Genomic DNA, 16,562 nt, shown 5'->3' with positions numbered 1-16,562 from the left:
TCCGCTTTAACATTTAATTATGCATACTGTGGACTTGATGTTAAATGCAGAAAATCATACTGTTCTGAAAACTTCTTCAATTCTCTGCTGCTGAAACATGGTCCATTGTCACTTCACAGTATGTGGAATACCATGACATGAAATAGTTTATATAGTGATGTCATCAAACCTTTAAATCTACCCTTAAGACCCACCTCTTCTCATTAGCCTCTGATCCAGTATATGTTATTAAGTTTTTAATTTCCTTCCTGTTTATGTTGCATTCTCATGTAGCTATATGTTTATTTCTACTTTTACTTATTTTATTTATTTTTTAAATTTTAATCAATCTTTTTGTTCAGCACTTGGGTTAGTGCCAGCTGCTTTTGAAAATTAAACCCTAATGTGTCTATGTGTTATGTGTGTTATGTGTGAATTCTGAGCCGGTGTCTCACCACAACATCATCATAGTTTTTCTTGATTTTAAAGTGTTTTTCATTCTTACCTCTGAATACAATACAGAAAACTAATGCTTAGAGTTATGCACAACAATATTTAATCAAAACAAAAATTAAAAAGGTGAAACGATTAACTTTACAAAGATCCAAGACTACAAAAGGGTCATTTAACTTTCATAGTTGCAGCAATTTATTTTCTTATTTTGGTCAACTTGATACTATAAATTAGCTGATTTATTATTGGAGATATGATAAGAAATTGTTATGATAAGAATACTGTTGAAACAGCATTAAAGTTTGAGGTAAATGTTTTGAGCTAAATCGAATATATATATATCATTAAGGATACTTAGTGAAAATGTGAACAAGGAGATCAAATGCAGCACACAGGTTTGCATGAACTTTCTTCTGTTTTCTAAAGAACCAACATGTTTTTATGTTGTTATGAAAACAGCAGAACCATGCAGTTAAAACATTGTGTAGAACACAATGTTTTTTTTTATATAAATAAAGTTGACTTAGCTTGGATTGGCAAGTCCCCTCCACAGTCCCCTCCTCACCAACCGGCCACATACAGTCAAAGTAGATCCCAAACCTGTACTCCACTGGAGGAGTGTATGTGCTGAGCCCCCTCCTCTACAACCTCTACGCCTCTGACCGCAGACCAGCCCACTGCAGCAACACCATTGTGAAGTTTACTGATAATACTACAGGCTGATTTCAGGAGAAGATGAGCTGGTCTACAGGGATGAGGCCCTGCAGCTGTCTGCACAACCTGATACCCTGATAACCTCCTCCATATCCTCCATATAGAGCATCCTTACTCACTGTGCCTCAGTGTGGTTCCCCCACTGATCTGAGGCAGACTGGGAGAGGCTCCAGAAAGCGGTCAAGTCGGCGCAGAAAACTGTGGGCTCGTCCCTTCCCATCTCTGAATGACATGTACACTTCTTGCTGCCTCAGCAGAGCAAAGCACATAATTAAAGACAGCACTCAACCCGGCTACCGTCTGTTTGACCTGCTACCTTCCAGCAGGCGCTACAGGTCTATTAGAGCCGGGACAAAATATTCAAGGACAGTTTTTTTCTCCCACAGGCCATTATCATCTCCATCATCACATACACACATCCTTATTTAACATACAAAGTGAGGACCGTGCCTTGACTTCCAGTGACTTCCATTAATTTTCAACCCTAAACCTATATTGACACCTTAGTCCTAAACCCCTAGTCCAGAAAGAAGTGATGACCAAATAAGGTCCTCACTTGACGAGTAAAATTAGAAAAAGCCGCAAGTACAAGTACACACATACACACACACACACACACACACACACACACACACACATACTATGAGCTTTCTTTTTCATTTGCGTTTCAAACACCCTACGATGTTCATACGATGTTAGTACCTGTATTTTTATGTTGTATGTTGTTTTCAAACCACGGCCTTTTATTGTCCTCTGTTAAACACATTTGCAGCCACTTAGCAGTGATCACTGATCTCTTTCCTCTCCGTTACCATTCTTCTATGTAGTCTAAAAAAATGGTTGTGGTCATTGTTTCATAATAACCATTAAAGTGCCTTCATGAACTGAATCATCAGATCATGTGAAGGATCAATGATGGAATAAAAAGAGGATTTGGATTATAGCCAATCTATGAAAGGGTGATGGCATTATGCTTATTTGGACTTTAGTCATTTAAATCTTCCTCCTTTAAATCACGTATCAAAAATGTTGTAAAGACCTTGTAGATAAAACTAGGGTTTTTCTTTGGAAATAGGTCATGCCTTTCTTCCAGTGCAAGGAAGCATTTTATTTTAATGGCCGTCCTGCCTCTGTTAGATTACTGTGATGTTGTGAATGCATCTGCCACCTCTCTGCATAATTGGATGCTGTCTATAATAGAGCATTAGGGTTCATAACAGGGTAGAGCTCTCTTACTCACCACTGTAATTCATATTCTTGGGTGACATGGCCATCATTATCACTCCGTAGTTTCATGCATTGGTATGTTTCTGCTACTGCCTTACCTATCCTCATACCAGACACTTAAACAGTCCAGCCACAAACTGGACTACCTCAGAACTTCCTCTCCTTGATGATCAGAACTTGAAGGGAAAAAAAACATTTTGTACTCTGCCCCGTCAACATGACATATTCTACAGCAGGATTTGGAACAACCACTTTGATTCCTCTCGGACAATTTAGATATATTACAAGACATTTGAGTTTTTAAGTTTTCCTTTACGTTTTTAAGTCATATTTTACTATCTTATTTGACTGAGACTAATGTTATTAATTAATTGCATTGTTAAAGTGTTTGTAAAATTTCATTGTTTTTTCTTCTTGTATTTTATCAAACAAGTCTGTCATGAATATGAGATCTTGGATCTTAATGAGAATAACTGTATAAACAAAGGTTTTTAAAAAAAAAAAAAAAAAAAAAAAAAGAGTCCCAGAGTGGTGGCAGAGAGGTGGGGGACACACCTGCAAAAGCTCTGATACCTTTGATTTTTATCATGTTTGAGGACGTACAACAGTCTCTGATTAAATAACCTCAGAGAAGACTCGTTATATGTATGAAAAATAAACGATCACATATAGATGAAGAACATTGTAACGAATTGTAATGACAGAGTTAAGCATACTGTGATTAGCCCTGTGAAGACTATGGGTAAAAACATGTTTAAAGCTTAAATAATGAGCATCTTGGGGTCACCCAGTCTTCATAGGAGCAATTTATTTTGAGGCCTCTGGACACATCTTAAACAGTAATTGTTAAGGCTGCTGTCCACGCATGTTACAATGCATGTAAGAAATGAAAGCAAACGAAAGTCTTAATCTGCTAACCATATTCAAATATAGTCATATTTACTTTCAAAGATGATTAGATGTATTATAAGATATCACAATAAAGAAAGTTAAAAAATGTCTAACTTTGAAATTTGAGAATTTTGTTACACAGATATTTTGCTTTTATTTTATCAACCAGCCTACACACATTATTTGACAGTCTGGTTGTATATTGGGTAGTATTTCATACTGTCTCATGGTAGAAAAGTGCTAACTTTTTTATTTGTATGGGTTGTCAATCAGTCAGTCCTTTTCAAAGATTATGTTTCATCCATGAGTTCAACACATACTTCAGGTAAGATAAAAGAAAACAGGAGAAAAACAACCCAAACAAGATAAATAATATGCTAAAACATAATGAATAAAATAACTTCAGAAATGGGATGTTATGTTTACAAATAGTTTCAATCTATAAATTGTATTTTCTACCTTGAATACAATATATTAAAAGGTATTTTGACAGTATTATACAGAGTTAAGAGCAGAAAACTGAGAATAAAATGGAAGGACCTCCAACAGTTGTACTAAAATAATCTACTTTCAAAAATACTCTTTTTTTCAGATTATGAGTACAATTGAAAAAGAGGGGGACAAAAACTTGGCTGAACTGAGTTAAAGGAGGAGTAAAAATGACTTTATCAAAAATAAACAGGAACAGAAACAAAAATGTACAAAATAATTCTAAGACTACAGCAGGGTCATTTCTTTTTTATCATTACTGCAATTTTATTTCTTATTTTGGTCAATTTGAAACCATAAATGAACGGATTCATTATGGGCGGTATGACGAGAAATTCTATGGAAACAAAATTTTTTAGACTTTGTGGTAAATTCTTGTTCTCAAATCGAATATATATAACATCAAAAAGTATAGTTACGGCAAAAGTGGACAAGGAGATCAAATGAGGCACACATGTTTGCATGAACTTTTTCCTGTCTTCTACAGAACTAACACATGTTTTGATGACTAACGCGTAGGACCAACCAATTACAGCTGCATGGAGAAAGTAAATTGCAATTGTGACATTTGCAGCATTGCTGTTCAAAGAAGTTTCAGCTGGAAAACAAGCAAGCATAACAATGCTCCCGTTCATACAGATCAGTCTGTTTAAATACGGGCTGCAGAGCTTCAACCGAGATGTAAGAATGGTGTTTACAGCCAAAATCCAGAAAGGCGTTAACCAAAAGACACACACTAAAGTGATGACTCTTTGCTTTGACATGATAGAGTGGTACTCCAGTGGTCGACATATAGCTAAATAACGATCACATGCCATGAGGGTAAGGATGGACAGATCACTGACGGCAAAGGAGTACACCACCTGAGTCTGCAGAAGGCAGCCTGAGTAAGAGATGACATGAACAGGAGAGAGCAGATCCCACAGAAATTTAGGATAGAAACCGGCTGTTCCATAAAGGGAATTCATACAAAAACCACACAGCAGAATATACATTGGTTCATGGAGATCATTGTTTAAGATTATTATCAAAATAACACAAACATTTACGAAGAGTACCACAAAGTAACACATCAAAGTGAGAAAGAAAAGAGGTAACCTGTAATTCCTTGTTTCATTTAAACCTGAAAGAAAAAACACTGAAATTGTTGAAATGTTATTCATCTTGGTATAAAAACAATCTGACTCTGCTGCTCTTTAACCAACAGTGCCTGATGTTGCTCTCTGTTGAGTTTAGGGCACCCTACAGTAGCAGTAGGATTTCAAACCAGCCACCTACCCTTCATTCAGGCAGTGCAGCTTATCGACTTGGTGGAGGGTTTCTGCTTCATGAAAGTAAAGTTGATTCCACAGGGGCAAATAGGCGGGACATTTCTCAAAGACGAAATACAGGAAGACTGCAATTACGAGAGTTCAGGAGGATGACCAGAGCTGATTCGGCCTGTCAGGTGAGGAAGTTCTGAACCACCCAGACCCCCCCCCCCCCCCCCCCCCCCACACACACACACACACATACACACACACAAAAAAAACAACAACAAAAAAAACAACAACTAATGATTAAAATTAAAAACTTGCACATTTATGATGAGTAAGGTGCAAAATGCCTACAAATATACATACAATATTTTATGCTTAGACACAATGGCATAATTAACAAATAAAACAACAGGAACAAAGCTGTCAAGTAGAAAGCACTGGCCAATTTGCTCATGTGGTCACCTTGTGGTGCCCAGACAACTTCATCTACATAATTTTATGTAGAATATTTTTCTGTTAAAATATTACTACAAAATAACGATTAATAGTGAAGTATAAAATCCTTCAACTACAAATACAGATCAATCAATACAAATTCTGAAAAAAAGGGAATGGCAAAGTATATGTGTACATGAGTAAAATTGGCAGGGGGATCAATGTAAGTGAATTGCTTTCAATCGCTCTCCTCACAGTTTTCCCCATGATGATGATCAGACTGTTGATGGGTTGGGCCTTAAGATGGGCTGAAGGCCGGTTTACGGACTATGACAATTTTGGCTGTTCCATCATCGAATTTATATCTAAATTTAAACAGACTTTTGGTGAGGATCCAAATTTAATCAGCCATTCCCGTAAGTTATGGACTTTAAGGCAGGGCAGTGCTTGGTCTCCAAGTTTGGCTTAGAATTTCACACCATAGCTGCTGCTTCGGAGTGGGATTCCTGTGCTAGGATGAACTAGCTCTCTTGGATGAACCTAAGACTTTAAATGAGCTAATCTCCCTTGCTACTCGCCTTAATAATTGCTTGAGGGAAAGCCGGTCTCATAGGAGAACTACACAGCTGACCAGAACAACATTTATCCAGTCTCAGACAAATATTACCTATTAGACACCCAATTCCGCCTTTCCAGAACCAGAACCTAAGCAGGTGGATCGGACCCATCTTTCCATGGAGGAACGGCAACCTCTGCATATTCTGTTGAACTCCAGGTCATTTTATAGCAACCTGCCCAGTATGCCCAAACACGAAGGTCCGTCAGTCAGAGTGGGAAAACTGACGGACCCATTTAAGACTTTTTCACCCACTTGTTTTTCGCTACCTGCAGTTCTGCAATTTAATAATGATTCTCTTTCTGTCATATTTGGAGAAGAACGACTCTGAATATGGGCAACCACGGAGACAGTGAGTTTGGTTAAGGAAAAAGGTTTATTGAATAGAGTTCTGTAAATGGTGCCGGGCAGGATCGTCCAGGGTTTCTGCTGGGAAAGATTTGGGTAGTGGTAAATAGTTGGTCGAAGAAGATGGAAAGGTGGAGACTGCTGCACTCACGGGGTTTGAGGTTTGTCTTTGGCTTTGGGAGGGTGGTGTCCTGGGTCCAGGTGCATGCTGAGACTCTCTCTCTGGTGCTGGAGTGTTGGAGGGTGGACAGGCAGGCGAGCTCCAGGAGGAGAGCAGAGGCTGGCTGGTGATCGGAGAGATCCAAATGTAGAGGAGGGTCCAGACTTGGAGGTTTGTTTGGCTTGAAATGTGGGAACTAGGAAGGAAGAGACAAAACTTGGGATTAGAGCTGGTTCGGAAAAATCACGGGATAGAAGTTGGTCGGTCATGTACCACGCTTGTAGCCAGAAAGAACTGATGCCCTCCTCCTGGTCTCAGCTCCTTAAGTAGTCACCTAATAAGCCGAGATGCGAAACACCTGTCCGCTATACCCTGCAGAGGAGAGAGAGAGAGACCAGGCCTGCACCCAGACCAGCAGTATGACACTTTCACTTTCTGCCTTAATAGATTCAGAACCTACTTAGCCAATGCCTACCACTTAGCCAGGGAGACAAATGGAAGACAGCCTTTAAAACCCCCATTGGTCACTTTGAACACCTGGTCATGCCCTTTGGACTTCGTAACACCCCGACTGTACCCCCGGCCCTCATCAATGATGTCCTTTGTGATTTCCTGAATATTTTTGTTTTTTTTTACGTTGACAACATCCTAATTTACTCCTGAAACCCAGACAACCACTGGACACATGTTCGCCACATCCTCCAGCGCCTCCTTGAGAACCGCTTCTTTGTCAAAGCCAAGAAGTAGGAATTCCACAAGTCTTCAGTCACCTTCCTAGGATACATTCTCAAGAGCAGATAGGTTTGATCAAGCCCAGCCAAGATCCAAGCAGTTCTGGACTGGCCAGTTCCAGAGACTTGGAGGCAGCTCCAGAGGTTTTTGGGTTTTGCAAACTTTTACCGCATATTCATACATAATTACATACGTAACTGCCACTCCACTAACCACCCTTACCTCCACCAAGATCCCATTCACCTGGACCACAGAGGCTAATTCAGCCTTCAAGCAAGCCAGGAAAGCTTCTCCCAAGCTCCCATTCTCATAAAAACCTGACCACAAGAAACAGTTTGTCCCAGAATTTGAAGCGACCGACACAGGGTTTGGTGCTGTACTCTCCCAGCGTTCCAGCTCCTATTCTGCTGCTGAATTGCACTGTTTTGTGAAAGGACTATGTACTTGCTTGCCATGTCTGTGACTGCAACAAACCCTCTTATCGACTGCCCTCCAGACTCCTCCAACCCTTGGAAACCCCTAAGCTCCCCTGGTCCCACTTAGTCCTTTATTTTGTCACCAGACTTTGATGGCCTTTCAGACCGCACAACCCCTGGTTTCCATCCCAAGTCCAATGGTCAGACAAACTTTACACTTGTTAGTGGTGGTTCCGGGCTCCTCACTCCACTCCACCTCACCCAGCCCCATCAACCCTATTCAGCTCTCCACCGTTCTTCCTGGCTTCCAACCCTCCAGTGCACAGATCTCCTTTATCACTCCCTGGTGGATCCCCATCGCTACTCTATGTAATCACCCAGTTTTACCTTCTTTCTCCTTTCCATCTAATAATTCAACTTACCTGTGTCCGTCTGTCCCCAGAGCTCCTGTTTGCCCGACACTCATCTCTGGTCCAGGACCCACATCTTTCATTCCCCTTCCATACTCAAGTTACCCTCTGTAAATGAATACTTTAAACTTTCCCTGGTCTCCTGACAGTGTCTGCATATGGGTCAGACATTTACCTAAGGGAATAATAACATGCCGTTGTCAGACATCTAGCCAAGCTTCACATTTCTGGACCCTGACCTGAATTTGTGCTACTACTTGACGACTACTATTTGAGCATTGCCTAGTGCCTGCTCTGCTGGACTCTGCTTGGATTTCTGTGTATGACCCAAGCGTGTCTCCCAGACTCAAACCAAACCTCAGCCATTCTGCCTGTCTCCTGTACCTTGAGCACCATGTAATCAACTCCCTAGTTGGCACAAGAGGAGGAAGAAACCTGTTGCCGGATTGATCCTCCTGCTCTGACCATCTCAGTCGTTGTGTCCTTGATCAAGAAACTTCACCCTCCTGAATTATACACTGAACCTTCACAGTCAGTGCCAGATTAATCAAAAAACATAGTAAGTAGATGTCCAGTGTTTTAATGGCTGTTTCCACATTTACTATCACAACCTTGTCAGAATCAGAATCAACTTTATTTGACAGGTTTGTGGGTACAAAAAAGGAATTTGACTTCAGATGCCAACACTTGCATTGTGAAAAACAAACAAACAAACAAACAAAACCGGCAGGATAACAGCTACAATCTATAACAAAGAATTCAGAGGAAAGGTAAGACCAGGGGCTGTATGCACATATGTACAGTATGTTTGATGGATTTCCCTGCCTTGTCAAGCATCTGTCAGACATCTATACAGACCACAAGGTTTGTTAAGCCCTACGGATCTGTATGCCTGTCTCTGTCAGCTTCATAGAACTGACTGAAGCCTCTGCCCTTCTGGGTGTCATCTCCTGCTGTGAGCAGCCAAGAATCACAATCGTCAGGTTTCGGCTCACTTCTGCTGAGGGTTTTTCTGCCTGCACCAGGTTCTCTGTTTTCTTCGTTAGTACACCTTAAAGCGCAACACAGTGTCTGGCTCAAATATCAGGTTCTCTGATTACCTGATGCAAAACAGAGCAATTGGTGGTCTCATTTATAAGGTTGTGTGCGCATACAACGGGGCCTAACACTTGAGTATGTCACTTTTCACGCAAAGGTTGTGATCTATAAAGAAAAAGTTCAGAGAAGAAGGTGTGGTCCTTAAAGGAAACTAGGATGTGTAATATTCGAGGTTCTGTTTTGGTTTGTTTACTCTCCTGCCTTAGGTTCTCTGGCTGCTTTGTGTTTTGTCTTGTCTAGGTTCCTGTTTGGTTTCTGATCTGTTCTTGTTTTGAGCCTCAGCACTGATGTCTGGTCTAATTACTTACTCTGCACACCTGCCTAACTCCACCCCTGCTGCAATCACCTCTCACCAGTTTCACCTGCCTCCACCTCCATATATACACTGCAGTGACGTGCGGTGAGGTTCATAGCTGGTGAGGCACTGACGTCATCAGAATCAGATTTGCAAATAGATGCATAGATTGACAGCAGTTTACAGGTTATGTTTCACTTCTGCATCCTTACACATACAAACTGTAGCTCACAAAACACACATTTCCTTAAAAAACAAAACAAAATAAATGTTATTACTGTCTTACCTTTACTTATAAATGAAGTCCATGCGTCGCTCCTTCTGCACAAAAACATACGTCACTTTGCGATAGAAGTCCTCCTTATCTTCCTTCAGTTTTAAAAGTCTCTCTGTCTCAATGGAGATCACTGCCAGGGAAGAAAGCCTTCCTTGATCCGTCCTGTTCCTGCTGTATGTTTTCAGTCTCTTCAGGGCTGAGAATGACCGCTCCACTCACGCTGTAGTAGCTGGCACCATGAGCACGAGCTGGAGCAACTTTGTCGCCTCAGGAACAGTTACAACAAGATCCTTCTCGGCCAAAAAGTTGAGAAGCTGTCCAGGAGATTTGCATTCATCCCTCACCGTTTTTGAGGGATGAATGCAAGAGAGGAAAAAAATCACTATCTCTATTATAATCTATCGCTGCACTTGACTTGCTTCCCGAATCGTTTAGCCTAGCTCGCTGTCACTTACTCGGCAGTTGAGGAGTGAACAACACGAACGTCTGGGATCTTGAGCGCCCCCTGCCATGAGGCAAGAGAACTGCCTGCCTCACCTCGAACCTGTTCTCTGCCGTTTATAATCGCTCATTACACGAAACACTTTACACAAACACAGTTGGTGTACATTATATACATAAGCTAAATTATTGGAAATAAGTTCACATATTAAATTTGTTTAAACCATTTTATTGACGCCGTACAGCAACATGCTCTCTCCGCTTAGCAGCCAGCGCAGAGCCGGGGGTTGCGCAATCCAAGGTGAGGCAGAGCTCGCTGCTGCCTCACCGGCATCGCTTCCAAGCATTTGAATGGGAAAATAAGAAAATTCAGCGATTTTGAACAAATAAAAATCGAAATTGGTGAAGCTACATGAAAAATAAATATTTTTTTAGTACAAACCACCGGATGAATATAACAATTTAAATTACTTTATGATTATATATTTTCTTTCTTTCCATGATGGCTGGTGAGACCAGACATCAGTGCCAGGTCGTCTTGTTGGTCTTGTCATGTTTTTGGGTGAGTCAATCCTGATCTGATGTTTGTTTTTGGAATTTTGACCAAGTTTTTCCCTTCCAGAGAACCTGAGTTATTTTGTCATGTTACCAGTCAGTTTCTGTTCCTAAGAAGTTCTGGAATGTGTTTTATTAGTCTTTTTGATTATTCAGTCCTTTTTGCATTGCTCTGCTTTTTGTTAAATAAATCCCTTTTTTAAGGGATTTTAATTTTGACCAAGTTTTTCCCTTCCAGAGAACCTGAGTTATTTTGTTAAATAAATCCCTTTTTTAAGGGATTTTAATTTTGGGATTTTAATTTTGACCAAGTTTTTCCCTTCCAGAGAACCTGAGTTATTTTGTCATGTTACCAGTCAGTTTCTGTTCCTAAGAAGTTCTGGAATGTGTTTTATTAGTCTTTTTGATTATTCAGTCCTTTTTGCATTGCTCTGCTTTTTGTTAAATAAATCCCTTTTTTAAGAACCTCTGCTGGTCTGGCTGAATTCTGGGTCTGCTGCCGTGATTCATTACAGTACGACCTGGCCAGTTTTTGGACCCATCGCCAGATCAGTAAGTTTATTTATTTTTTGGTTTCTGATCTGCTTTTTAAGTGTTTACATAAGTCTGCAGCATTCAGAGGGCCCTGTTCCCTGCAGAGCTGTAATGAATGGTAAATGGACTGAACTTATATAGCGCTTTTCCAGTCATGCTGACCACCCAAAGCGCTGTACACTATAGCCACATTCACCCAGTCGCTCTCACTAACGCACACACATTCATACACCGAGACGCAGCTCGGTAGGCAACTTGGGGTTAAGTGCCTTGCCCAAGGGCACATCGACATGTGGCAAGGGGAAGCTGGAATCGAACCCACAACCTTCTGGTTGCCAGACAACTACTCAACCCATCAAGCCACAGTCGCCCATGGGCGAAGGGAGCATTTGAGGGTTCTAGGCTGGTGCTCTGCCCTCCCGGGTATGGTCCCAGACGTCACCTCCTTGGCAGCAACACTCCCCCGCAGCGGTGCCATCCAGACCCGGATTTTTTTCTGGAGGTCAGTGCGGAGGTGGTGCAGGAGCTTTGTCCTGACCTTTTCCCGGAGCTGACCCCATATCCTTTTCCTGATACTGAGGCACAGGGATCGCCGCGGGGCCCGGCGGCTCCATCCCGTCAGGAGGGATCAGCATCCCCGCAGTCTTCACTGTCCGGCTCCTGGAGGAGAAGACGACGGCTTGTCTGCAGCTCCTCCAGCAGCGGTCCCGGTCAGTGGTCAAACGGGCCAGTCCAGCCACGTTCTGCTGTTGCGTCTCAGTTCCTGTCGGCAGCCTCCATGGCCCCTACTGCCACTTCCTGTCCAGCGGTTCAGTTTCCTCCACCTTCCAGCCCTGAGACGTCTACTGCTCCTCCTAGTGGGGTCCCAGATGCCGACTACAAGGCTTTGGAGGACAAAATAAGAACTTTTGCCCCCATAATTAAACGCCTCAGGGAGGCTCTTCACTGCAGTTATTCTGCAGAATTGGAGGCAAAATTAAGGGACGTTGAGGGCCATTATAGGGCAGCTCTCCCGGCTTTCTACAGCCGACCCGCTCCTGAGGCTGTCCCCGATGGTCCGGCCGACGCCTCGGCACCTGTGTCTGTCCCCGAGGGTCCGGCCGACGCCCCGGCTTCTGAATCGGTTTCAGAGGGACTGACTGACGCTTCGTGCCCCGAGCCTGTGCAGGAGGGCCCGCCTCTGCCCAAGTCCCATGAGGGGGCCCAGGAGGGCCCGCCTCTGCCCAAGTCCCATGAGGGGGTCCTGGAGGACCTGCCTCTGCCCAAGTCCCATGAGGGGGTCCTGGAGGACCTGCCTCTGCCCAAGTCCCATGAGGGGGTCCTGGAGGACCTGCCTCTGCCTGAGCCCCATGAGGGGGTCCTGGAGGACCCGCCTCCGGTCTGTGTCCTCAAGCCCTGCGAGGAGGTGGTCCAGGAGGACCCGCCTCTAGTCTCTGTCCTCAAGGCCCTGCTCTGACGCCGGCCGCCGAAAGCCCTGCTCTGACGCCGGCCGCCGAAAGCCCTGCTCCGACGCCGGCCGCCGAAAGCCCTGCTCCGACGCCGGCCCCCGAAAGCCCTGCTCCGACGCCGGCCCCCGAAAGCCCTGCTCCGACGCCGGCCCCCGAAAGCCCTGCTCCGACGCCGGCCCCCGAAAGCCCTGCTCTGCTTTCTGATGCAGGGTTTTCCTGTAGAGACTCTGCCATGCCAGGGTCGGCCTCCGCGACGGCCGCACAGAGTTTGGCTGGTTCGCCCTTTTAGGGTTGTTTTCTGTTTGGAGTTGTGTTTTTTGACCTCATTAACAGCTTTCTGTTTCAGACGTAGGCCCTCCATCCTGGAACCCCCTCCACCCGCCCAGTCTGTCTTGTTTTCTTTGGACTCCTGTAGATGTCCATCAGGTTGACTCCGGTCAACCTGAAGCTCCCAGCTTGCTGGCATCCAGCCGTACTCCTGGCCTGTCCACCCTCTGTCAAAGAATCATCCACCAGACCTGGAACATCTTCCTTGCCCTGTCACTGATCACCACAACTAGACTAACTCTCCCTGGTTTGACACGCTAAAAGAAGTCAGCCTCTTTTCACCTCCATTGCAGCCTGTCTGTTGTCCCCTCTTTCTCTCTCTCTCTCTGCTCCACAGGCTGAGACTACTATTCTCACCACCTCCATATTTCCTTTGTCCCCAGTTATTTCAATAAAACTTGTTAAGTCTTATCTATCTCTGTGTTTGTTGCTTTCAGGTCATCATGAAAACAAGTCTTGACAACAATACAACAATAAAGAGACCATGAAATGTATAAATTATTATTGCAAACTTAAAACTTGCATCTCCCTTTACATTCTGCTAGTGTGATTATATTTTTTTTGTTTTATCTATTAAATTAACTACTTCTATTTTTATATTTTATACAACCTTTTTTTTTCTCTATACGGTGACCAGATACTTTTCATTGGTAATTGTGACAATAAAGGACGTTCTATTCTATATGACTTGAATGCCCCATGGAGTTAAAATGCACAATTGCTGGAGAAAAACTTGGTGGGGAAGTCAGCTCAATGGCAGCGACGCTGAATCCATCCAGCAAACTGAAATGTGGTTTAATATCACATTACCGACACTTTCAGACAAGCAATGATTTTCAGGTAAAATTCAGGATGAACTGATATTTGAGGTTCTTATTTCACAAATATTTTATTTGATCACTCAACTGAACACACGGATTTGACAGGCTTCATTGTGCATTGTAATGTAATTTCTGCAGAGTTTTTTTTTAAAAACATTTAGGCTTATTTTTGATCAGTCAATCAATTTTTATATTAAAGTGCTTCACAAGAGATAAGAAGAAAAGGTAATAAAAACCAAAACCCTCAATTGCTAAACAAAAAAACAAACTAAAAGAAATAACGAGTAAGAGTGAACATGGGATACGATTGTACTGTTAACGTGTTCCAAATAAAAACAGGGGGAAAAAACAGAACAAATAAAAATAAAATCAGTACATAGCTAAATATAAAATAAGTAAAACAAATATGTAAACTAAATAAAAGCAACCAAAAATGTATAATCAATTCAAACATTCAATCAAGGTTTAGTAAGAGCAAGACCTATTGAATATAATAAATAAAAATATTTTAAAATAAATTTCAAGCCAAACTAAAACTCCAATAAATCTCCAGCTATATAGTCCACTGAAACTTAACATTTCTACCATCAGTCCTTAACCAGGAAGACAAATGATCTTGAATGTATATAATTTTACATCTAAATACAATACAGTACAAAACAATGGACTCAAGCATTTACAGTAATGAGTAAAAGAGAAACATGGTAGGACCTTTTATTGACAAGCACTAAATAATACACATTACTGAACCGAGTTAATAAAAAAAAATCTATGAGGAAATTACTTTATAAAAAAAAGAAAAGAAATTGAATTTAACAAAAGTCTAAGACTACAGGAGGGTCATTTCATTTTCATACTTGCTACAATTTTATTTCTTATTTTGGTCAACTTGAAACCATAAATGAGCGGATTCATTATAGGAGGTACGATGAGAAACTCTATTGACACAAAGTGTTTAAGAGTCTGTGGTAAATTCTTGGACTCAAATCGAATATATATAACATCAAAAAGTAGAGCTGCTGAAAAAGTGAGCAAGGAGATCAAATGTGGCACACAGGTTTGCATGAACTTTTTCCGATTTTCTATAGAACCAGCACATGTCTTGATGAGAAACAGGTAGGACCAGCCAATAACAACAGCATGGAGAACATATATTATAATTGATAAATTTCCAACTATGCTGTTAGCAGTAGTTTCAGCTGGAAAACAAGCAAGCATAACAATGCTCCAGTTTAAACAGATAAGTCTGTTTAAATACGGGCTGCAGAGCTTCAACCGAGATGCAAGAATGATGTTTACAGCTATGATGCAGAAAGGCGTTAACCAGGCAAAACACACTAAAGTGATGACTCTCTGCTTTGACATGAGAGAGTGGTACTTCAGTGGTTGACATATAGCCAGATACCGATCATATGCCATGAGGGTAAGGATGGACAGATCACTGCAGGCAAAGGAGTACAACACCTGCGCCTGAAGAAGGCAGCCTGAGTAAGAGATGACATGAACAGGAGAGAGCAGATCCCACAGAAATTTGGGATAGAAACCGACTGTTCCATAAAGGGAATTCAGGCAAAAAGCACACAGCAGAATATACATTGGTTCATGGAGTTCATTATTCAGGATTATTGTCAAAACAACACAGACATTTGCCAGGACTATTACAATGTAACACGTCAAAGTGAGAAAGAAAAGAGGTGACCTGTAGTTCCTTGTCTCATTTAAACCTGAAAGAAAAAACACTGAAATCGTTGAAACATTATTCATCATGGTTAAGAAATGTGCCTCTCCTCTTTAACAAACCCTTTAACAAATCAGTGTCTGATGCTGTTTGTCTGTTGAATTTAGCAGAAACCTCCAGAAGCAGTGGGATTTCAAACCAGCCAATTATCATTGTCTCTGACCGCTGTGCACCAACTGGGTGTTGGGTACTTTACAAAGTCACGACTGATTCGACTAAGGCAAAAGTGGGTGGTGGTGGTGGGTGGGAGAGGGGGGTCAGAGCAAACAGGTGAGGAAGTTCTCGAGGTCAAATTTAATACAGAAATACTTTATTAAACTCAATGAAAGCTGGATGAATTTAAATTTCCTGCTTTTAAATTCTGACAGGACAGAAGCTGTAATCTTAAAAAAATAAACTTCTTAATCATTCACTTAATCTGGATGGCATTAACTTGGCCTCTGGTAATAAAATAAAAAATCTTGGTGTTATTTTTACACCAAGACAAGTAATTTAAATCTCATATTAATTCAATTCAATTCAATTTTATTTATATAGCGCCAAATCATGAAACATGTCATCTCAAGGCACTTTACAAAATCAAGTTCAATCATATTATACAGATTGGGTCAGATTATACAGATTGGTCAAAAATGTCCTATATAAGGAAACCAGTTGATTGCATCAAAGTCCCGACAAGCAGCATTCACTCCTGGGGAACCATAGAGCCACAGGAAGAGTCATCTGCATTGTACATGGCTTTGCTGCAATCCCTCATACTGAGCAAGCATTAAGCGACAGTGGGAAGAAAAACTCCCCAATAACGGGAAGGAAAACCTCCGGCAGAACCGGGCTCAGTATGAACGGTCATCTGCCTCGACCGACTGGGGTTACAGAAGACAGAACAGAGACACAACAAG

General features: G+C 41.9%; 2 protein-coding genes across 2 annotated transcripts; both read right to left on the bottom strand.

Moving 5' to 3' along the window:
- Positions 1-3,992: 3,992 nt before the first annotated feature.
- On the bottom strand, positions 3,993-4,916 carry LOC105935649 (olfactory receptor 11H6-like). Its single transcript, XM_012876167.3, has one exon. It carries the CDS (start codon positions 4,914-4,916, stop codon positions 3,993-3,995), a length of 924 nt encoding a protein of 307 aa, XP_012731621.3.
- Positions 4,917-14,398: 9,482 nt separating this feature from the next.
- LOC118563623 (olfactory receptor 11H6-like) lies at positions 14,399-15,801 on the bottom strand. Its single transcript, XM_036138707.1, has one exon. The coding sequence runs from the start codon at positions 15,690-15,692 to the stop codon at positions 14,766-14,768; it is 927 nt and encodes a 308-aa protein (XP_035994600.1). The 5' UTR covers positions 15,693-15,801; the 3' UTR covers positions 14,399-14,765.
- Between the last annotated feature and the right edge of the window lie 761 nt (positions 15,802-16,562).

This window comes from Fundulus heteroclitus, chromosome 7 (assembly GCF_011125445.2).
Source record: "Fundulus heteroclitus isolate FHET01 chromosome 7, MU-UCD_Fhet_4.1, whole genome shotgun sequence".
NCBI classification, from domain to species: domain Eukaryota; kingdom Metazoa; phylum Chordata; class Actinopteri; order Cyprinodontiformes; family Fundulidae; genus Fundulus; species Fundulus heteroclitus.
Note: the sequence above shows the minus strand (reverse complement) of the source record. Positions and strands in the feature narration are given on the sequence as shown.